This window comes from Schistocerca cancellata, chromosome 6 (genome assembly GCF_023864275.1).
Source record: "Schistocerca cancellata isolate TAMUIC-IGC-003103 chromosome 6, iqSchCanc2.1, whole genome shotgun sequence".
Lineage (NCBI taxonomy): Eukaryota > Metazoa > Arthropoda > Insecta > Orthoptera > Acrididae > Schistocerca > Schistocerca cancellata.
This window is the reverse complement of record NC_064631.1, coordinates 152,444,972-152,469,595: the sequence shown is the minus strand read 5'-3', so window position 1 is coordinate 152,469,595 and position 24,624 is coordinate 152,444,972. Positions and strand designations below refer to the sequence as shown.

Genomic DNA, 24,624 nt, shown 5'->3' with positions numbered 1-24,624 from the left:
ACATTTAATTGCAACCCCAACTTTTAATTCTTGACAAAGTAATTTTATTTCAGACACATTGGTTAACGAATACACTTCTTGCAAGACTATCACTTATTGAATGTACCATGTTGAGTTGTTACAAATGCCACTTAGCACATCATGTATACACATCAATTTACAGTGTAACTTCAGTGCTAATACAGAAATGTAATGGAATTATCTGTGAATTTCTCACCTACACCTGCAATCATTTGATCAATGCAAACTTACGAATTAGCGTTAACAGTAGCTTTCTAAAAAAATCACTGTTTACAATGGCACTCTTTATTTTTTAGTGTGTATCTAGTTTCTAGCATAGAGAACTCCTCTGTCCTAACAAATATATTAATTATTGTTAGAGATGGGAATTATTTGAATTTTGAAATTACTATGAGTGAAAATCACCACAGTTAGAAGAGAAAACATGCAAGACCGAGATTGGGAAAGACATTCAGAGGCTAGATTTAATGGGTTTGAGTAAGTCGTGAGATGGTTGTAGAAGTATAGTACTCCAAAACTGCTTACAGCTTTCAGCTTTGGTAAAGCAAACTGCTCTTTCATCAAAAACAGGCTGACATCTGGAATCATTTAAACCTTTGATTATTTTGGGTAATAAGTATATGTATGTGTTACTGTACAATATAGTTCATACAATGATTTCTATTCCATTTCACACAGGAAGCGACCACCACGTGAAAGTACTAGCAGGTGCAGTTTAGAGTTACCCTTTAAATAATATAAAAGTATTAAAAATATATATGAAAAGGATAGATTGCTACTCACAGTAAAGATGACGTTGAGTTGCAGACCAGCACATCAAAAAGACTATTACACACTGAGCTTTTGGCCAAAGCCTTCTTCAGAAAAGAAAACACACACACATTCACACAAGCAGGCACATCTCATGCACACATGACCACTATCTCTGGCCACTGTGACCAGAAGGCAATTCTAACAGTGAAAGAGAGCAAGCAATCCGGAGTGAGGAGGGGTAGGGGACGAGAAAGGAATAGCAGGGTACAGGTGGGGAGAGAGAGAGAGAGAGAGAGAGAGAGAGAGAGAGAGAGAGAGAGAGAGAGAGAGGGAGGGAGGGAGAGAGAGAGAGAGAGCACTGTCAGATGTAGTGTGCAGGGACTAGATGGCAGCAGGACAAGGCTGCCAGGCACAGTAGGGGGGAGGGACAGGGCGGAGGGGAGGGGAAGTGGCAAAATAGAGAAGCAGATGAGGGGAATAGACTAGTGGATATGTTGGCAGAGAGTGGCGCACAATGAAGGTGAGAAGACGTGTATTGGGAGAAGGTGGCAGGACAGAGGGGGTGGAAACTATTTGGTGGAGAGCATGGGAACAGTTGGTCATCGTAGGTTAAGTCCAGGATAATTTCAGGAGCAGTGGATGCAGCAGACTAACTCCGAGATGTGCAGTTCAGAATGCTGGTGATGGAGGGGAGGATCCAGATGGTCCGGGTTGTGGAGCAGCCACTGAAATCAAATGTGATATGTTCAGCTGCATGTTATGCCACAGGGTGATCCACTTTGGTCTTGGCCACAGTTTGGCAGTGGCCATTTATCCTCGTGGATAGCTGGTTGGAAGTCATACCAATTTTTAAAAAAAGCTGTGCAATGATTGCCGCAGAGCTGGTATATGATATGACTGCTTTGAAAGGTGATCCAGCCTCTGATGGGGTAGGATAAAGCCTGTGACAGGACTGGAATAGGAAGTGCTGTGAGGTGGACTAGGCAGGTCTTACACCTGGGTCTTCCACAGGTAGTGGCACAGGGGTTAACTAACTTGTTCTGGAGGTTAGGTAGACAATGGGAAACCACGTTAGGAGAAGTTTGAAGGATCTTGGGTAATTGTCCCTCATATCAGGTTGTGATGATAGATAATCAAAACCTTGAAGAAGGATGTGGCTCAGTTGTTCCAGTCTGGATGATACTGAGTGATGAAGGTGGTACATGGGAGGACTGGTTCTATGTGGGGATATGGCTCAGGAAATCTGTTTGCTGACTACATCTGGGAGATGTTACCTGTCTGTGAAGACCTTTGGGAGGCACTTAGCATACTGGGCAAGGGAGTTATCACTGCAAATATGCCATTTCCAGGTGGCCACACTCTATGGGAGGGATTTTTTGGTGTGGATGTCCTTCCCAACTCTCCCAAAGTGGTGTTCCCACGCTCAACCGATCCCCACAACATCCTAGTCCATCCCTATGCCACTCCCAATTCCAACTCTTTTCCACGTGGATCATATCCCAGTGGAAGACTAAGGTGCAGGACCTGCCCAATCCACCCACCCAGCACTTTCTATTCCAGTCCTGTCACAGGCTTATCCTACCCCATCAGAGGCTCATCCACCTGTGAAAGCAGCCACGCCATATACCAGCTCTCCTGCAATCATTGCACAGCTTTTTATATTGGTATGACTACCAGCTTGCTGTCCACCAGGATGAATGGCCACTGCCAAACTGTGGGCAAGAGAAAAGTGGACTACCCTATGGCACAGCACGCAGTTGAACATAATGTGCTTGATTTCAATGGCTGCTTCACAACTCGAACCATTTGGATCCTCACCCCTACCACCAGCTCCAGGTTGCTGCTTTCATTCAACACAAGAGTTGCATTCTGGTCACAGCGGCCGGAAATAGTGGCCGTGTGTGCATGAGGTATGGTTGCTTGTGAGAATGTGCATCTGTTTTCTTTTCCGAAGAAAGCTTTGGTCAAAAGCTCAATGTGTAACAGTCTTTTTGTTGTGCCTGTCTACAACTCAACATGTCTTCATAATGGCGAGTAACGTTCTACTCTTTTCATAATATTGTTGGTATCCTAACCCACACTTTCCATTGTTTGATATAAAAGTATCCTATAACAGGGGATCCACCCACTCGTTGCAGGATTGATAACTTGCCTTGACGAATAGTAATAAAGACTGAATTATCTAACATATTTTTCGAATTTATAAAATATTTATAGAATTTTATCACTGACATTCTCTGATGAAACAAATGATAAAAATATGAATGTAACACTTCTCTCTCTGTCACTGAGCAAAGCGGATGAATTTGTAGTTACAGAGAAACTTTTGCAAGCAGAAATGACAAACAACTGTTTATATGAAAAACAACAAAATCCAGTGTGTTCAAAATACGTGACTTGGCTAAATTATTCGCCATTAATCTATATCTGTTTTAATAATTACCTCAGAAAAATAAAGTAACGACCCCCCCCCCCCCCCCGGTCCTGCTACACACTGAAGTCCTCATGCCCGAATACCATAGGGCACCACTAGAGGAGCTAAAACCAAATGAAGCAGTCTATCGAAAAAGTGGAGCATTGTGTGGTAATTCATTTTCTGCATTTGGGGAAACAATGTTGCAACATTCACTGCTGAGTTGGTGAAACTGTATGGCAATAATTCACTATTGTATGACACCGTGCTCGGGTGTGCAGATGCTTCAAGAATGGTCAAACAATTTCGAATGAAAAAAGAAAGAAGTGACGGACCATCACTCTGTGAAGAACCAAAATTCACAAGTGGAGACTATGATGCTCAAACACCAGCATATCACAATAAAGACAACAGAGAATCCAGATGACTTTTTAACTGCCTAACCACCATGGATGAGTGCTTATGACACTAAGACAAACAAGCAAGGCAAATGGATGAAACATTGATCCATCGTCACCAAAAAAGGCAAAGATCCAACCATTTTAAGGTAATGCTGCATGTTTTGGGGGGCTGCAATGGTGTGGTGCTAACAGATTATGCTCAGAAGGGGCAAACCATCATAGGTGCCCACTACAAAAATCTCTTATTGAGGTTACGAGAGGTCGTCAAGAGAAAGTGTTGTGGGATGTTGTACAAGAGCCTGTTTTTTTCCACTAAAATTAATTAACCAATTAATTAATTTAGTACCTACACTAATTAATTAATTTATTTAGTACTTATGCTAATTGTCAGACAACAGTTGTGTGTTCTTATTTTGGAACTGTACTTACTCACTCAATACAGAAACTGGAGTCTAAATAATAGTTACACTAATGTTTGTGAAAATTACAACACAAAGAAGAATACATGTAATTGAAACAAAGTTTGTACCAGATATTAAGAAAATAATAATATGAACATGACCGAGTTAACAGAACTGTGCATTGCAAATGAATGCAGAGTGATATCCCCACATTCTAAAATCAGAACACATGAGGCTTGGAACTTAAATAGTGGCAACTATTTATTCACAACCAATACAAAAGAGTTACATGTTCGCACATGTTACTGTCCTTCAAAGTAGTCACCAGCGTTGTGTAGAACCTGTTGCAAGCGATGTGGAAGTCGTAGTATACCGTTAGCAGAGCCTGTTCTGTTGATGGTGCGAATGAAGTGGTCTAAAGTTATGGTGATTCTCGTGTACGACTGTGATGGTGTTATCCTAACGCATTACATTCCTCCACGGCAGACCATCAATGGACAGTATTACCACCCAACATATTCCCCGGACTTAATTCCTTGTGACTTTGATTTGATTCTGAGGATGAAGGAACCACTTCGTGGCATTCACTTCAGAACTGTTCCAGAGATTTGACAGGCAGCAGACCATTCCATTCACACCATCAATACAACAGGCTCTGCTAACGGTATACTACGCCTTCCACATCACTCGCAACAGGTTCTATACAACTCTGGTAACTACTTTGAAGAACGGTAACAGGTGCAAATATGTAACTCTTTTGTATCAGTTATGAATAAATAGTTGCCACTATTTAAGTTGGCAATGGCCCTGCTGCGTTGGATACACTGGTTCCGATCAGATCACCGAAGTTAAGCACTGTCAGACGTGGCCTGCACTTGGATGGGTGACCATCCGAGCCACCATGCGCTGTTGACATTTGTCGGGGTGCACTCAGCCTTGTGATGCCAACTGAAGAGCTACTTGACCAAACAGTAGCAACTTGAGTAAATGAAAACCATCATAATGACTGGTAGAGCAGTGTGCTGACCACACACCCCTCCTATCCGCATCCTCAGCTGAGGATGACACAGCGGTCGGATGATCCCAATGGGCCACTTGTGGCCTGAAGTCGGAGTGCAAAAAAACTATTTAAGTTCTAACCATCGTATAAACAATGCAGCATGGAATCAAAGACAACCTGGAAATGTTCCTTAAGAACCCTACATGCAGTTTCTATGAGTTCACAAAGCATCAACGATCCTTGCTGGAGAACAGTGACGAACCAGATGAAAAAACACATCCTACAGATGTTCAAAGGCCAGTACACTAGGGCACCACTATTGCAGGGTGCAACAGTGGTGTTACCCACCTTTCTTCAAACAATACCTGCACAGTCCTTGAATCCAGGGCTAACATCTAAACCATATTTCTGCAAACATTTTTTGCTGGGAAATTTTATGGCACATCCACTGAGTTTGGATTCACTTTGGTCATTATCTTTGGATTCTCTACTTCTAAGAAATGTTTGTATATGATAGTTATTGGAGGATTCATTGATTTCAATACGGCTTACTCAAAATAAATTTTAAAAAGTCACAATAATATCTATCAGTCTCCTTTTATTGCATTACATTTTATCAAACAATTTTCAACTTCTTTAGGTTTTCCAAATAATGTAATCTTCCCAAGTCCTGAAAAACAGGTGTTTGTCCAAACAATGACAATAGTTTTGTTCTTTACACAGTGAATCACTCACTCATTTTGTATATCAAAGTGATGAGTCCAGTTTATAAATTATTAAGTAAATTCCTAAAATTGCACTTGCAAAAACTGATACAAAATGGTCAGTAGCGTTTACTTGCCAACAAAATTCTCTTTGTGTGTGACAGAATATTATAAAACATTAAAAATAAAGTTATCTCTAAAGCTTATCATTTTAGGTTCACCTTATATCCTCACATAATGATCACTAAGCTTTATTCCACAATCATAGTTGTATTGAGCACTTACTCTTTTGAATCTTCAATTGGTTATCAGTACCATAAAAACTTGTAAGATCATAAATGGATTCAGTGAAGCAACTTTAAACTATTCCAAGCCATGGAGTGAAGTCTGCAAGCTCCTTTTTAAGTATTTAGGGAAAATTGCTGACTTTTTTATGCATCATTTAGTGTTTTATTAGTACAAACTTACATTTTTTCTACAATACTTGATATTATCCCGAAACAACATAAAAACTACTTGCTCCAGAAAAGATATAATTCTTTACATAATTACCGTTAAACCCCTATCTTACATTTTCGTGCAGTCCAGACTCAAAAAACACAAAAATCAAGGAAAATACAGAATTGAGGAAAATGTTAAAACCCTCCAAAATACGAGCAAAACCACATGTAATTGGCATATATGAATCAAAATCATAATCCTCTCCAATACTTTGCGTGAAATTTGTCTAACTGAAGGAAATTAAATGTACAACACAAAGTTCATGCAATAATTTGTGGTAATGAATTTCATCACTTCTTAAAAAAAAATCACAGAAGTGTAACAGCAAGTAAACACTGATACAAAAATTGAAATTGGTATCTGGGTACAAGACAATCGAGCCATTTTCTGACATGCTACAACTACAAATTATACATTCAAAACACATGCTTTTGAGAGATCATCCTTTGTGCTCGCCCAAAAAAAGCAAAATGGATAAACATGTTGAATTAAACCAAAAACATCACAGCAGCTAAGTGGTTAAACCATAAGCATAAATGCAGACATCTGCTTAATGACGCACTTCGTCACCATTGCTGTTATTGTTTAATGCTTTTCTTATGAGCTGCAATTCATAGGCTCATCACTGTTAAAGTGTTATTTTAGTCTTGAAGAGTATGAGATGCAAAAAAATGAGTTTACTTCCCAAATTGCCATTACAAGCTTATCAGAAGTCAATTCAGTGAATTTCTGTAGTGATGATAATGTTGCGAGTTTTATTGGCAACACCGATCATGGATTATGCCAACATTTCCTCTCCATAACAGCCTAAAATAATCCACCAATTCCACTACCACCCATGGTGTGAACTATCTGTTCACACCTGAACTATCTGTTCTGTTATAACTTGTTCAGTCACATCAAATGTCAATGGGAAGAAAATGGGATGAAGTCAAGTGAGACTATGAATACGAACCTAAAATTGAGGTCAACTTTCCTATGAAGAAATGTAAAATTGGGGAATTTTTAGCATTGATCTTGTGGGTTTTTCACAAGAGCTACTAATTTATGGCATAGAATTAAAAAATAAAATAAAATAAAAATAAAATAAAATAAAATAAAATAAAAAATAAATAAAGAAAATCAGAGAATGTAAAATTGAAGTTCTATTGTACATTTGAAGGCAAATGAAAATACTAAATACAATTTGGCGTATCGATATTGATTCTTAACAACAGCAAAAGAGGTTTGTCATTCAGCATTTCTATGACAGCTGGTTATTGAGCTGTTTGACTTGACAAGAGAATGAGGGGGATACACAGGGAAACTGCAGTGTACTCTCATGGTAGCAAATGCAGCATAAAATGAACAAACAGAATTTTTATTTGCTCTGTTAATCACCCATGCACTGCAGTTTTCCACAAATACGGAAATTATTCTCCACATCCCCTTTCCATGGTCACCTTTGAGTAAACCAAATTAATCACATTGTGCTCATTTAATTTTGCATAAAGTTAAATACACACCAAAAAAATCATAACCTGATGGAATGTGAATTATAGTCTGCAACATCTATAAGGTATTTCATTTAACTGACAACTGATTTTAGTATAAAAATTATCATTCAACTTACCTGGCAAAGGCCTTCCTTCTCTCCATCAATTGGTGCTTGAAGCCGGAATCTTATATTTTCACAAGTAACTAAAATACGTTGACCAAACTGTTCTCTATATGGCTCGATATTTTGCTCAACAGCATTATCAGTATTATTCTTTACATGCTGAAAAATAAAACTGTCATTTCAGAATTCTTCGTGACAACCTTTGGAATTGCAATGAACATAGTAACAGCAACACATGATTATATGAAACTGTCAAAATGAAAATTTCATTAGTTTGAGCTGCCAGTGATGACTGCTTGCTTGTGTGAATGAATGTGTTTGTGTTTCTGTATGTGTTTGCCTTTTCATAGCAAAGGCTGTGGCCGAAAGCTAATGTGTTGTTGTTGTGGTCTTCAGTCCTGAGACTGGTTTGATGCAGCTCTCCATGCTACTCTATCCTGTGCAAGCTTCTTCATCTCCCAGTACCTACTGCAACCTACATCCTTCTGAATCTGCTTAGTGTATTAATCTCTTGGTCTCCCTCTACGATTTTTACCCTCCACGCTGCCCTCCAATACTAAATTGGTGATCCCTTGATGCCTCAGAACATGTCCCACCAACCGATCACTTCTTCTGGTCAAGTTGTGCCACAACCTTCCCTTCTCCCAAATCCTATTCAATACTTCCTCATTAGTAATGTGATCTACCCATCTAATCTTCAGCATTCTTCTGTAACACCACATTTCAAAAGCTTCTATTCTCTTCTTGTCCAAACTATTTATCGTCCATGTTTCGATTCCATACATGGCTACACTTCATACAAATACTTTCAGAAATGACACTTGAATCTATACTCGATGTTAACAAATTACTCTTCTTCAGAAATGCTTTCCTTGTCATTGCCAGTCTACATTTTATATCCTCTCTACTTCGACCATCATCAGTTATTTTGCTCCCCAAATAATAAAACTCCTTTACTACTTTAAGTGTCTCATTTCCTAATCTAATTCCCTTAGCATCACCCGATTTAATTCGACTACATTCCATTATCCACATTTTGCTTTTGTTTATGTTCATCTTATATCCTCCTTTCAAGACACTGTCCATTCCGTTCAACTGCTCTTCCAAGTCCTTTGTTGTCTCTGACAGAATTACAATGTCATCGGCGAACCTCAAAGCTTTTATTTCTTCTCCATGGATTTTAACACCTACTCCGAATTTTTCTTTTGTTTCCTTTACTGCTTGCTCAATATACAGATTGAATAAGATCGGGGAGAGACTACAACCCTGTCTCACTCCCTTCCGAACCACTGCTTCCCTTTCATGTCCCTTAACTCTTATAACTGCCATCTGGTTTCTGTACAAATTGTAAATAGCCTTTCGTTCCCTGTATTTTACCCCTGCCACCTTCAGAATTTGAAAGAGAGTATTTCAGTCAACATTTTCAAAAGCTTTCTCTAAGTCTACAAATGCTAGAAACGTAGGTTTGCCCTTCCTTAATCTAGCTTCTCAGATAAGTCGTAGAGTCAGTATTGCCTCACGTGTTCCAACGTTTCTACGGAATCCAAACTGATCTTCCCCGAGGTCGGGTTCTACTAATTTTTCCATTCATCTGTAAAGGATTTGCGTTAGTATTTTGCAGCTGTGACTTATTAAACTGATAGTTCGGTAATTTTCACATCTGTCAACACCTGCTTTCTTTGGGATTGGAATTATTATATTCTTCTTGAAGTCTGAGGGTATTTCGCCTCTTTCATACATCTTGCTCACCAGATGGTAGAGTTTTGTCAGGACTGGCTCTCCCAAGGCCATCAGTAGTTCCAATGGAATGTTGTATTGTCCTCAAGTACATCGCCCTTGTATAGACCCTCTATATACTCCTTCCACCTTTCTGCTTTCCCTTCTTTGCTTAGAACTGGGTTTCCATCTGAGCTCTTGATGTTCATACAAGTGGATCTCTTATCTCCAAAGGTCTCTTTAATATTCCTGTAGGCAGCATCTATCTTACCCCTTGTGAGATAACACTCTACATCCTTACATTTGTCCTCTAGCCATCCCTGCTTAGCCATTTTGCACTTCCTGTAGATCTTGTTTTTGAGACGTTCCTTTTTGCCTGCTTCATTTACTGCATTTTTATATTTTCTCCTTTCATCAATTAAATTCAATATTTTTTCTGTTACCCAAGGATTTCTACTAGCCCTCGTCTTTTTACCTACATGATCCTCTGCTGCCTTCACTACTTCATCCCTCAAAGCTACCCATTCTTTTTCTACTGTATTTCTTTCCCCCATTCATGTCAATTGTTCCCTTATGCTCCCCCTGAAACTCTGTACAACCTCTGGATCTTTCAGTTTATCCAGGTCCCATCTCCTTAAATTCCCACCTTTTTGCAGTTTCTTCAGTTTTAATCTACAGGTCATAACCAATAGATTGTGGTCAGAGTCCACATCTGCCCCTGGAAATGTCTTACAATTTAGAACCCGGTTCCTAAATCTCTGTCTTACCATTATATAATCTATCTGAAACCTGTCAGTATCTCCAGGCTTCTTCCATGTATACAGCCTTCTTTTATGATTCTTGAGCCAAGTGTTAGCTATGATTAAGTTGTGCTCTGTGCAAAATTCTACCAGGCGGCTTCCTCTTTCATTTCTTAGCCCCAATCCATATTCACCTACTACGTTTCCTTCTCTCCCTTTTCCTACTACCGAATTCCAGTCACCCATGACTATTAAATTTTCATCACCCTTCTCTATCTGAATAATTTGTTTTATTTCATCATACATTTCTTCAATTTCTTCGTCATCTGCAGAGCTAGTTGGCATATAAACTTGTACTACTGTAGTAGGTGTGGGCTTTGTATCTATCTTGGCCACAATAATGCGTTCACTATGCTGTTTGTAGTAGCTTACCGGCATTCCTATTTTCCTATTCATTATTAAACCTACTCCTGCATTACCCCTATTTGATTGTGTGTTTATAACCCTGTAGTCACCTGACCAGAAGTCTTGCTCCTCCTGCCACCGAACTTCACTAATTCCCACTATAACTAACTTTAACCTATCCATCTCCCTTTTTAAATTTTCTAACCTAGCTGCCCGATTAAGGGATCTGACATTCCATGCTCCGATCCATAGAACACCAGTTTTCTTTCTCCTGATAACGACATCCTCTTGAGTAGACCCCGCCCGAAAAACCGAATGGGGGACTATTTTACCTCCGGAATATTTTACCCAAGAGGACGCCATCATCATTTAATGATACAGTAAAGCTGCATGCCCTTGGGAAAAATTACGGCTGTAGTTTCCCCTTGCTTTCAGCCGTTCGCAGTACCAGCACAGCAAGGCTGTTTTGGTTATTGTTACAAGGCCAGATCAGTCAATCATCCAGACTGTTGCCCTTGCAACTACTGAAAAGGCTGCTGCCCCTCTTCAGGAACCACACGTTTGTCTGATCTCTCAACAGATACCCCTCCGTTGTGGTTGCACCTACGGTACAGCTATCTGTATCGCTGAGGCACGCAAGCCTCCCCACCAACGGCAAGGTCCATGGTTCATGGGGGGAGGAGCTAATGTGTAAGGGTCTTTAATTGTGCCTGTCTGCAACTTAACGTATCATTTTTATGATAAGGAACAATCTAACTTTTCCTTACACTGATGTAAAAAGTATATTTGGAAATAAAAGGTGATCAGCACTGAAATTAGGAATTAAAAATTAATCCAATTCATAGCAAAAAGAATAACTGCTCTAACTTTCTACTGGCCAAAACTGCAGTAAAGCACTACAATATACAAATCCATTTTCTTGCTCTAACAACTAAAAAATAAAAAGGTCTTGAAGACATAATAATTATCAATACACACATCACCACCTAATGTTCCAAGATATAGTGATGAACACATACATTCAACTGAATAGAATTTTTAATAGAATTAGGATCGGCAGCTACGGCACTATGCAATCTTTGTTCTAGCACCACATACAGAACACAAAGCATAAAATGATTCAATAACAAACAAAATCAGAGTACAGATTATTTGAAGTAAAATACATTCCACCGCTATAGTGATATAATGATGTGGTGGACACAGTTTTGCACCTCAAGAATGTAAATAAGTGCTGTTCAGGTTTATCAAAATGTGTAAGTCAGGGAATAAAATAGAATGGTATTTAATCTTTTCTTCAGTTCCAAATCAAAACATCATGTTTTATACATCCTAATGACAAGTGCATTTAGGTTCACCTAAAGTAAAGTCATTAAGTCTCCTACACTGAAAATCAATTTTTTTATAACTTCAAAATTCTGTTCTGGAGGTCTTGGACAAATATCACAGGATAAATCCAAAGATCTCATCATTACACGGGCTGCAATTTTTATAGATGGTAGATCTGTGGCAGATAGGCTAGTAAAAGTTGTTACATAAGATGCCAGCTTTGGTTGAGTGAAGTAGACTACACAGTGTGAATCCTTCTTGTGCAATGTAAATGATCAAGATAATTATTTATGACTGAGATTTACATAATAAGTATCACTTCAAAAATGGTTGAACAGTGTAATTTGTTAGCTTCAATAAGTATACTCTCAGGCATACATAAGTATCAGATTACAGAGTTGACAATAATTATACGTTTGGTTCTACAATATTAAGAAGTAGGAACACAGACCAGTTGTGTTCTGAGCATGGAAAGCCATTAATTCCTACATGTCTCTGAGAGAAAGGGAGGAGACAAGTGGAGAGAGGTACAACATGAATGTAGTAGTTTCTACATCTCTTGGTGGTGCGGGATTCATAAGAGTTAAGTTCTGGCATTCATATTTTGCATGAGAACTGTCACAGATGGATTCTTACTGAGCACAAAAGAAGTGCAATTTGCAATACTTCACAGAAAACCAGAGACAGTCACCTGAGGCACTAAACATGGATCTCATAGTTTTCACCACTTGCTGTGCACTCATTGCTTTACCACTGTGCACAAAAGAACAAGCTTTTATTTAAAGTGAAATACGAAAAGAAATAGTGCAGATAGTAACTAACATTACTTTAAAGCCTCTGTAACACAATGTTGAAGTTAGTGTTCCTAGAGCCATATATACATAAAAGAATTTGTATTATTAATACACAGGTAAACAAATGAAGCTGGCTGAGCAAGATGTTAGCAGAGTCAGAAAAAAATGGCGCCGCCCACTGATAAAGTGGAGTATCACATGGTAATTTATTTTTGGTAGCCACATAAATAATGTAGCTGTGTCAGGCCAAATTAGACAGCTAAAGAAGTCATCTGGATTTGGTTAACACAGTTGAATATTTCTGCTTTTGCTGAAAACAAGTTACAGCATGACACTCAATTCAACTGATGTAGCATTTTGTTTTGATTCATTATTAATGGCTTTACTAATGTTACCACTGCGCGCAAACAACATGCTTTGAGAATTTCAGTGTGTACCAGTACTGAACACATGTATCTGCTAACACACAAAAAATTATATGAATGTGTGGTGACTCTTCTTTCAGACATGTCCGAGAGAACAGACGCCATTCATTCATATAACTGATTCACCTCGATGGGCAATTAACCCACAATGTTCAGCACGGATGTACATTTACATCCAACCTCCTGCGGGACTCTATAATTAGTAAGCAGGGTAGACATGAACAAGGAAAGGACTGCAGATAGGTAGTGCTAGGTGGGAGTCTGGGTCAGCTGGGGAGCATACTGAGACAGTCTGTGCATTTGCAATAAACACTGTGTTCGGGTGGCGTTATGGTTAATACAATGGCCTAGTAAGCAGGAGATCCCAGGTTCCAGTCCTAGTGTGGCACACATTTTCACTCACTGCCGCTGATTCCACATAAATTCTTGATGCAGCTGATACCATTAGTTCCCTGCCCTTTCCTTTCCCTCCCATCCAACTTCAATTACAAAATATGAATCACAGCTGTGGATTCTGCATGCTGTCTGTTCTTTCAGACATGTCCAAAAGAACATATACCATGTGTTCATATAACTGATTTGCCTCAATGGGCAATTAATATACAGCCTGAAATGTGGATGCTCATTTACGTTTTACCTCCAGCCGGAATCTAAAAGTAGTGACCATGGAGGACACAGATGGGGCTGCAGATATGTGGCTTTTTGTGGGAGGGCACTGAGATAGTCCACACATTTGCTATAAACATTGTCTGGGCAGCTCAGTGGTTAACACAATTGCCTAGTAAGTAGGAGATCCAGGGTTCGAGTCCCGGTCTAGAGCATATTTTCACTCATTGCCACTGACTCTGTTTAAAGTCCCAATGCAGCTGATATCATTAGTTCCTTCACTCTCCTTTCCTTTCCTTTCCTTTCCTCTCTGCTTAAAGTGCCAATGCAACTGATATCATTAGTTCCTTCACTCTCCTTTCCTTTCCTTTCCTTTCCTTTCCTTTCCTTTCCCCTTCCTCCAATTTCAATTATAAAACAAAAAATTGATTACATAACTTCATTTTTTTGAAGTGATATTAAAACTTTATGGCTACCTCTTGCAATAGTAGTAGTAACAGTAGCAGTAGTGGTGGTAGTAGTAGTAGTAATAGCAGCAGCACCAGCAGTAACCTACCTGGTAAGTGTTGCAAGACATTAATTACCTAGGGCCGGCTGTACAATCTCCGGCTAGCAGCCAGTTAAGCTCTACTCGCAGAGTAGCGCAAGAAACACACTGTACGAACCTGAAATAATGCCTATCCGGAGAATAAACTCAAGATAAATAATCGATGATTTTTGGCCGGTTGGCGAGCTTAACTGGGAAATAAGTTGTCAAGTGGCAGAAATAGTGACAGATGCAGTTGCAGACATCAATGACAAGATTTTGTCTGAACTGCTCACAAGCATGATGAAGAAGAAAAAAGTGAGATGACGCCGATTCCAAATTTATATCCAGATTTCGTTCATCAAAGGAAGCCATACTTTGTCTTTAGCATCTTGTCTGTGAGAAATGGGAGCATATGACAGACAGGTGAGACTATTTCTCTGTTTTCTAAAATAATAGTGTTTTTTATGCATATGATTTTAGCACTTTGTGAATACCGTCGTGTTATTTATGTAAATCAGGCACACTAAAATGATGACTTGTACCAAAATAGTCTTATTTATCTAGCATGTATTAAAATTTCTGCAGCAGTGGAAAGGACTGTTTCATTTTATTTAACAGTGCCTTAATAAACTTAACCAAATCGAAGAACCACACCAGTTATAAGTACTATTTGTATTAACAGCTGTTTCAGTTTTAGACGAAAACATTGATTTTTCATGCAGCAAAACGTTTTTAATGAAACAGTTGTATTCTAATTTCTTTCAGCGACATTACTTCAATAGTAGAACATGTTATTCCACTTTGTTTTCAATTAGGAATTACCCTTTTCGTAAACGCCATGGCAGTGTTGGAAAACTTTCGCCTTTTAGTGAAAATATTCCAATTACAGGCCCATTGACGCTTCAGAGCAACATTATTGGATTGAAGAGTTCCTAGATAACAGAATGCAGCATGTCATTCTCAATGGAGAGAAGTATTCCGAAGTAAGAGTGATTTCAGGTGTGCCGCAGCGGAGTGTTGTAGGACCGTTGCTATTCACAATATACATAAATGACCTTGTGGATGACATCGGAAGTTCACTGAGGCTTTTTGCGGATGATGCTGTGGTATATCGAGAGGTTGTACAATGGAAAATTGTACTGAAATGCAGGAGGATCTGCAGCGAATTGACGCATAGTGCAGGGAATGGCAATTGAATCTCTATGTAGACAAGTGTAATGTGCTGCGAATACATAGAAAGAAATATCCCATATCATTTAGCTACAATATAGCAGTTCAGCAACTGGAAGCAGTTAATTCCATAAATTATCTGGGAGTATGCATTAGGAGTGATTTAAAATGGAATGATCACATAAAGTTGATCGTTGGTAAAGCAGATGCCAGACTGAGATTCAATGGAAGAATCCTAAGGAAATGCAATCCGAAAAAAAGGCAAGTAGGTTACAGTACGCTTATTCGCCCACTGCTTGAATACTGCTCAGCAGTGTGGGATCCGTACCAGATAGGGTTGATAGAAGAGATAGAGAAGATCCAACGGAGAGCAGCGCGCTTCGTTATAGGATCATTTAGTAATCGCGAAAGCGTTACGGAGATGATAGATAAACTCCAGTGGAAAACTCTGCAGGAGAGACGCTCAGTAGCTCGGTACAAGCTTTTGTTGAAGTTTCGAGAACATACCTTCACCGAGGAGTCAAGCAGAATATTGCTCCCTCCTACGTATATCTCGCGAAGAGACCATGAGGATAAAATCAGAGAGATTACAGCCCACACAGAGGCATACCAACACTCCTTCTTTCCACGAACAATACGAGACTGGAATAGAAGGGAGAACTGACAGAGGTACTCAAGGTACCCTCCGCCACACACCGTCAGGTGGCTTGTGGAGTATGGATGTTGATGTACATTATCTCCCATCTACCATTATTCACTGAAGCCTGTGGACTATCTGTGCTTACTCAAACTAAGTTTAACACAGTAAGATTAACAGGAAAGTTAGTATTTAAAAAACCGGTGATGCTTCCTCAGCTACAGAACATAGCTGTTATGTTTCTTAATTATCAGTATTATCCCCATAAGCCCATCCGTATTTATGATAAAATAATTGTTATACATTTAAGTTACAGGAGCAGAAAAGGAGTCTAATTAATGAATCCACACAGTTTTAGCACAGTGGAAGGAATGCCTGGAAAGCTATGTTTTTATCTTTCCTTGAATATTAAATTATTTTCAGTGTCCTCCTTTATTTCAGATTGTAGCTAGCTGAAGGTAACTAAAACTGAAATATCTTATATTGCACTTCTGTGAAGCACCATTTTTCTGTAATTGATGGTTTTGTATGACTGTTGAATGTAACAACTAGTATACTAATGTCCAGAGTCCACTCAGCCACATCTACAGCAAAAAAAAATTGTTCACTCTTATCTCCCATTGGGGCAACAACTTTACATCTTTTACTGAATGCTTCTGGGCAAAAAAGTTGTACACCACCTAGAATTATTCCTACAAACATATAAATTATTTGTGCTAAGTTTAACACAGTAAAATTAACAGGAAAGTCAGTCTTTTTAAGAAAGAAGTACATGGCTGTTGTGTTTCTTGGTTATTAGTACTATCCACTCAACGTCATCCATATTTATCATAAAGTAATTGTTATCTGTGTGTCACAAGAACATAGGTACTCGTCCATTCAGCTAACACGTAATCTTTAGTTACTGAATCTACGTAATTGGAACAGTGGAAGGACTTTCTAGCAAGTTATGTTTTTACATTTCTCTTGAATTGTCAAACAAATTGTCTCATGTCATTACTCTGTTCCACCAATAAAGCAGCTACTACTGACACTCAAATATTTTGCCTCTGATGATTTTTTTTCTGTCCATTGAAAACTTCATTGGTACTGGCAAGGGGACAGCCAGGAGGATTATTAAATGGATGTGTAGACACTGGACAATAGGCACAATAGACAGTTTTGTTAATTAGGCTATTTCTGTTCTCTGATGTAATTAACTGAAAATAAAATAAAGACATTTGCATGGAATAATATACTTTTATTCTGAAATCATTTGTTTAATCTGTACTTTCTGATCCTAAATTTTAACTTATGCTCTTTCCTAACCAATACAGTTCTTCCTCCCTTCTCTGGTTCTTGTCATGCTACTTTTGAAGCAGCACCATATGCAACTCTGCTAATTCTTTCACATTTGAGAACATGTATTTTTATTCTGAAAACAAAACTTACAGTTTTAAGCTGAGATGACTGTAGAAAAGCAAGAATACAGTAAAGGTGTCATGTCTACAGTTACTTCCTCTTCCCTCCCACATTACATACAGCTGCCAAAGATGATTGCAAAAGCCAAAATTATGTATGAAATAGTTATTGTTCATCAAATTTTTAGGGTGAGATATAATAACAGCCTCCAATTTGAATATGTGCCATAGGTACATTTCTACCCCAGGATTATAAGAGCCGGCCACTGTGGCCGAGCAGTTCTAGGTGCTTCAGTCCTGAACCACGCTGCTGCTATGGTTACAGGTTCGAATCCTGCCTCGGGCATGGATGTGTTTAATGTTCTTAGGTTAGTTAGGTTTAAGTAGTTCTAAATCTAGGGGACTGATGACCTCAGATGTTAAGTTCCATAGTGCTGAGAGCCATTTGAACCGTTTGATTATAATAAGGATTACAGTTGTTTATTGTACATGTTGGCATCTTATTCTCCATTTATATGCTCAATATAATTATAAATAATCACTCATAGAAACAAGATTTATGTATTCCCAATAACTGCAAAAGTGGATGCACAATGTTCAAAAATTCAGCAAAGGTACTTTCAGTACAAACCCCTTGCTGCTGTAATGAATTAGTCATTCTAACATATAAATACAACAGCAAACTAGCCAGTAACACCCCTCAGGATTGTCAGTCAAACCAATCTCAGTGATGTCTGTATTGTCACACTTGGAGACTCTTAAAAGACCAACTATTTCACGAAGCAGATCGCATTTCAAATCGCTTTTATACTATGTCTCTACTTGGTCTATGACGTCCTTCCCTTGACAACTTTATCATGTCATAAATTTCATTATATACAACATTTCATGTATGGGGCACTACGGATCTGTAGCCTCTGCTGCCCTTCATAGATATAATATTTACATGCTTGTTTCTTGGGGAGGGGGATATCGTACTTCTGTTGTAGCAGCTCTGTCGATCTGTGTGAAGTTGTTTCTGAATGGAAACTGTTGCATTTTTTCCCATACTTTATTCGGAAATCCAGAGAGATCTCTTACTAGTCAACCAACAAATACCTGACCCTTTAACTAATTTTACAACAGATCGTTATACTGCTATACATGCAAGTACCCTACAAACTTCATTAAATGTTTCGCACTAATGTTTTCAATGAATGAAACCGCGGAACATTTCATGTTTTCTACAACACTCTTGAACTCGTCTACAGTATCTACCAGCCTCAAAATATCCTCAAACAAATTTAATTTTGCAATCTGGAGAATGCTTATCATTCACATTACACATGCTATTTCTGCAGATGATGACTAAACTAAATACGAAATGACGTACGCGAAAATATCCAGTGCGCTCTTGAGTTGTTGGCAACATAACAGGACAGGAATGCTATTCCGGGAATAATTAACCCATGAATAAAATGGTCTCATACAATGTGCGCTGCAATTTAACCCATGGTTAGCCTCTTCCTCAGTTATCTATCCCTGGATTTAACCCAATATTGTACAACTGGCCCCCATTGAGATAGATATGATTTTTATTTATGGCCACGCAAAGGGCAATCGATATTAGGCCACATGGCTGTATAAAAATGCATTTTCAGACAGAAGACAATTCAGGCCTTAAGGAATTGTCAATTATGTTTTGGATGGAAGCGTGAGGGTTAAAATTGTAGAGAGATAACAATGCCTGAATACAGTAAGCAGGTTCAAATGGATGTAGACTGCAATGGTTATTCAGAGATGAAGAGGCTTGCACAGGATAAACTATCATGCAGAGCTGCATCAAACCAATCTTTGGACTGAAAAACAAACAACATGATTTATGCAGTCAAACACCTTGGAAAGCAAATAAGAAACATCAACTGGTTTTAGCTTATTACTTAAAGTTTGTAATAGTTGGTGAGTGAACATACAAACAGCTGTCTCAGTTGAGCAACCCTTCTGGAATTTTAACTGTGATGTTCTAAGTAAATTGTTTTTGCTTGGATGTGAAATTACTCTTGAATACATTACTTTTTCACATATTTTGCAAAAACACATCTGTAATGGGATTGGTAATAATTATTTAAGCCTTTCTTGACATCATTCTTATATGGAGATTTATCAATGCTATATTTTAATATGGAAAAATTTCCTATGATAGTGATGCATTACATTTATCACTAAGGACATTACCTATTAAGTTAGGACGACTTTTCAAAATCCTGTTTGAAATTCCATCAACACCCTATCACCTAACGTTTTCACAACTTTTTATAAGTCTATTAACTTCAGTGAAGATTGTTGGTGCTACTTCTAGTTGGTTAATGTTTTGTGGACTGTTATTTTTAAAATGTATTCTTGCTTCTTCAACTTAGCCATTTAATCCTATTTTTTGCTGCTACATTTAGAAAGAGATTGTTGAAAATACTCCAACTTGTGAATTATCAGTCACATCATTGTTATTTAGTTTAATTGTGGAGGTACCTTGTGTGCTGACTGGTTGTACTGTCTCCTGTTTCACAATATTCCATATAGTTTTAATCTTATTATACGCATTATTAATTTTTGTAAGAATGTGGATATTTTTGTACATTTTAATGATTTTTTTTTTAAATATTAGAGTACTTTTTGTAGAATTCAAGTTGTGTCAAATCTTGACTTGTTCTGGCCTTTGTATGAATTTCACTTTTGCTCTCTCTCTCTCGAAGTTTTAATCTCTTTAGTTTTCCGTGGCTTACTTTTTTTCTTTTCTTTTTTTCAACGGACTTCCTGAATAACATTTTAGGAAAGCTAGTTTCAAAATTGTCACAAATGTACGATGGAATATATTGAATTTCACATTAACATCTCTTTCTATATATCACACATTCCATAGTACCTCTTTCAGCTAATTCTTAAAATACTGTATCCAGGTCTCATCCATAAGCCACGCAGTTTTGTACAAACATATTCAGAGCTGTAAAGTGCCACATTGTTTATTTCCATTAATTGTGCATCATGATCAGATAGACCATTAACAACTGGGTACACATTGTTTTTAGCCTGTGCACTGCCCATGAAAATGTCGGAAAATTCACTAGTAAAATTAGACTGAAACAACTAAACAATGAGTCCAGTTCTTTTTCCCTTCCACAAACTTTTAAGAAATCTACATTGTACTCTCCACAAATTAATAACTGTTTCTTCTTGTCTGACACATAGTTCAATCATGCATGTACTCTTCAAAAAATGCTGAAGGGGAGGGGATCTGTAGACTGTTACAATTACAGGAGAAGTATTTTGCACAAACAACTCACAACCACATGCTTTAGGTTCTGTTCCAAACAAAAATTGCTTGTTTCAATATTTTTCACTTATGTCCAACTTCACAAGTGTTACAACTCCTCTTTTTTGCATTCTAACACTACACGAAAATGATGCCAATCTATCATCCCTGATATTTAGCTTCCCTATCCCTGTGGTTATATGACATTCAGAGAGATAAACAATGTCTATCACTTCAGAATTTTATAAATTTTCTACACACAAGCAGATCATCTAGCTAAATTTTCAGCCCCCTTATTTCTGATGAAACAACTACAGTGAACCCCCATTTTTTAAAATTTTCGTGACATCCATACTAAAGAACCACAAAACTGAGGAAAATGCAGAGTTGAATAAAACATTAAAACACCCAAAGTAAGAGTCAACACATATGTAATTGCCGTATATGATTAAAAATTGTAATCCTCACCAATACATTGTATAACACTTGTACAAGCAAAGGAAATTAAATGTACAATACAATATTTAAATAATAATTTGTAGAAATGAATTTCATCAGTTCTTAAAACATCACAGATGTGTAAAAGCAAGTGAAAATGTGTCAAAAAATTGAAATTGGTATCTGAGTACAAGGTATTCGAGCTACTTTCTGACATGTTATGACCACAAATTATCCTTTGAAATATGCTATGCGTAATTGAGACATCATCCCTTTGTGCTGAAAAAAGAGAGAGAGAGAGAGAGAGAGAGAGAGAGAGAGAGAGAGAGAGCAAATGGTGAATTAAACTGAGAACTGTGAGGTCCGGTGAAAGGCGTCAGAATCTGACATGTGGTGGTGTGTGTTTTCCTTCTGTAGCCAATGCTGTTTAATTGGGTTGAGTAGACTTACAAGTCATGTACACACTACTAAGCTTGAAATATGTTTACGGCTACTTGATGTGGACACCTTTTGGAAACATCTTTTGAATCTCAGAAACATCTACCCACAGCAGTGTCAATACTGAGCAAAAGAAACAATATTTCGGGTCAGCTACCGCGTGTCACCGTTGCACAGCACACATGTATGTTTGCAGGTCACATTGTGTGGTCTGTTGTATAGTCATTAGGTGTTCTGTTTTCTCTCACTTATTAAGTTTTTCTGGGGAAAAAAAATCCAATGGACAAGACAGCAGACTGCTAAGTTGTTATCCCTGTACCAGGCTGGTGGATGCTTGTGGAATATATGAATTAAGCAGTACAAGAACAGCAATAAAACAAGACTTCTGCAGGAAACTGCTGCTACATTTGGTAGAATACTATGAAAGACTGCGTAGAACGAAAACAAAGTTGTCCATCGTAGCTCGCTTCAAAATGTGAAATAAATCCTAAACGCTCTGGAATGACTCTCCTATTGACAAAAATCTAAGACTAACAGCACGTCTCATTGTAATTGGTTTCCTAAAATTTCTATATTTTTTTAGGGAACTGTGATACCATATTTGCCAGAAACTCAAAAATGTTATATGATACCCAAGTGAAATTACAGAAACTAGAGCTGTCTTCCATACTCAGTTCCCATATACATCAAGATTTTTGAAACAGTTGTTCTTTAGTATGTTTTCGCTCACCAAAGAAGACTGTATCCAAACCAAAAAATCAATTTCTTACAACAACTAACCTGATTTTATCAAACATTACCAACTACTATACAAACTCTCCATCCCAATAATTTTGTAGTTTTAAAACCAACTACGAAATTCTTTGATAAACACAACGTTAGTCCACAAAACTACTAAACACTGAGAGATGCTTACGGCCTTCACGTCACAAGTCAAGATAAATAAATTAAAAAAATAAAAATAAAAAATAAAAATTAAAAAAAATGAATGACCGACATCTTTCATTTTGTTTGCATGACCCTTTGAGTATTAGTAATGCAGCAGCAAATATTACAGTTTTCTCATCTCTAGACATGACATGGCACACAATCCGAAAACAATATAACAAATAGCATTGCAGATGATAAAAATACACAGAGAAATGTTTGCTGCCAGTGTGGACAGAAACAGAGACAAGAAACAAAACCAGAAACAGATGTGAAACACTGTAGGAAATAACGTTTGCAACAGACACGTTTCCAGTGGCAGTGTGGATGCTGCTTCACATTACTTTTTGCTGTTGTGATGTCACTAGTGGGCTTTCGATTACTGACTTTTGTGAGCGCTTAGGAACGATCCACGTGTGATCTTTGATTATTCATTTGCCTCATACTGTGTGACAGAAGAGTGCAGTATGCCACTTGAAAGAAACGCTGCATTGAAAGTACCATACCAAAAATACATCACACTTATCATTAATTGTCAATTAATAAAGTATCAATGATTACAGGTTACAGGTTCACAACTCACTAGATGCCAATATCTTTTCATCTTATCATTGTTATCACATTCATTATGATAATAATACAAAATGTTCTGCAATATTTGATGTTGTACACATTTCTGTCAGGTTAAAGAATGAAGGATGAAATAGATATTGCCTGTTTATTTTCAAATGTGTGGTGATTTCAGAGTGTGCAGTTACACAAAAACCCTAAGAGGACTACTTACATTAATGTGAGTGAAACAAACAGCAATAAAATTCGTATTGTTCCTTGTCACAAGTACTTAATTGTTTATTTCTTAATATGTGCTGATTTCTGAGTGTGACATTAGACAGGAACATAAGAGGACACCTTAAACTGCAGCAAGTGAAATGATGAGCAATAAATTTCATATTTTTCCTTGTCTCACATATTTCGCATGATGTGCAATCACAAATATAATCCCCAAAGAATTCTTGCTACAACTGAGATTCTCCTGTCACTAACACATCCATTAACATAAAACTGACGCTACAGCAATCAACAAATCAATAGCCTCATTCCTGATCGCCTTCACAGTGCCACCACGTCACGATTATGTCAGTTCCCGCGAAAAGTAGTGTGAAGCGTATACGACCAATTATCATTGTGCAGTGAAGCTAAACATTGCAAGTTGTTTTGGCCATGCCAATTGTAGATTATGCCAGCATTTCCTCTCTCACATCTCCCCTCTACACAATGGCCAGAAATATTCCCTTAACTCCACCACTTATAACTTGTTCAGTTACATCAAATGCAAATAGGAAGAAAACGGGCAAAGTCCAGCAAGACATCAAATAAGAACATAGAATTGAGTAAACTTTACTAGAAAGAAACTTAAAAACAAGGAATTTTTTAGCATTGATATTACGGGTTTTTTACAGGGGTTACGAATTTATTGTATAGAATCGGGAAAAATGTAAAGCCGGAGGACATAGAATCAAAGTTCCACTGTAACTTTATTTTTCTGGAAACTGCTGCATATATTATGGTCCCAGTCTGCCCTTTTCTGTCTATAACCTATAAAATGCAACACTCTGACTCGAGTAGTCACAGACATTCTGCCTTGTGTGCTTTTGGCCCCTTTACACTTTTCATAAATTGCTTCACTAATCTGCCCTTCCCCCTTCTATCCAGGTGCAGATCATAAGTTGTATAACCCCATCTCCCAACTGTAGCAACATGTACAACACAGATATAAGACTTGGTTCAAAGTAATCCATTCAGCTCTTTGTTTCCTCAGCCGACAGCTGTGTTAACTCAGGGCTGATCATGGCACTGCAAAATCTCCACAAACCCATACAAGTGTGAACTGTTGCTGCTCCTATTTTCTCCAGATCATCTTTAAGACTATTTTCTAAGTAGCCAGAAGACTGTTTCTCACTCCTCCCACTATAAGTCCCTGAGCTTTGTC

General features: G+C 38.0%; 1 protein-coding gene across 1 annotated transcript in view; it reads right to left on the bottom strand.

Annotated features, from left to right (window-relative positions):
- LOC126191417 (dedicator of cytokinesis protein 9) overlaps positions 1–24,624 on the bottom strand; it is a 374,795-nt gene that overhangs the window by 244,929 nt on the left and 105,242 nt on the right. Inside the window, exon 9 of the mRNA XM_049932289.1 lies at positions 7,807–7,953. Coding sequence (XP_049788246.1) covers positions 7,807–7,953 — 147 coding nt within the window. The remainder of the gene's footprint in view (positions 1–7,806; positions 7,954–24,624) is intronic.